The sequence below is a fragment of the Volvox carteri genome, assembly GCF_000143455.1.
Source record: "Volvox carteri f. nagariensis unplaced genomic scaffold VOLCAscaffold_36, whole genome shotgun sequence".
Taxonomy (NCBI): Eukaryota; Viridiplantae; Chlorophyta; class Chlorophyceae; order Chlamydomonadales; family Volvocaceae; genus Volvox; species Volvox carteri.
In genome coordinates, this window is record NW_003307579.1 from 360,978 (window position 1) to 361,189 (window position 212).

Below are 212 nucleotides of genomic sequence, written 5' to 3' on the forward strand. Positions count from 1 at the left end.
GGGGGGGGNGGGAGGGGGCCCCAGGGGGGACCCTGGGTATGTGTGACTTGTGCAGGCGGGACCCCACCCCATCTGAGGTAAAGACGCTGCGGGTTGCGGCGGGGGGAGAAACCCGCAGGCTTGTAGGAAGGCCCGGGGGAAATCGACGTCTTCGCCCCCATAGACTTACGTACATAACGTACTGTGTAAGTTCCAAGTGTTACTCCCAACTG

The 212-nt window shown here is 62.6% G+C and overlaps 1 protein-coding gene across 1 annotated transcript in view; it reads right to left on the bottom strand.

Annotated features, from left to right (window-relative positions):
* Positions 1-212, bottom strand: part of VOLCADRAFT_118349 (uncharacterized protein) — a gene marked incomplete at both ends in the record, with an annotated part of 2,804 nt that overhangs the window by 1,077 nt on the left and 1,515 nt on the right. The window contains one exon of the mRNA XM_002953470.1: positions 68-86. Within this exon, the coding sequence (XP_002953516.1) occupies positions 68-86 (19 nt within the window). The remainder of the gene's footprint in view (positions 1-67; positions 87-212) is intronic.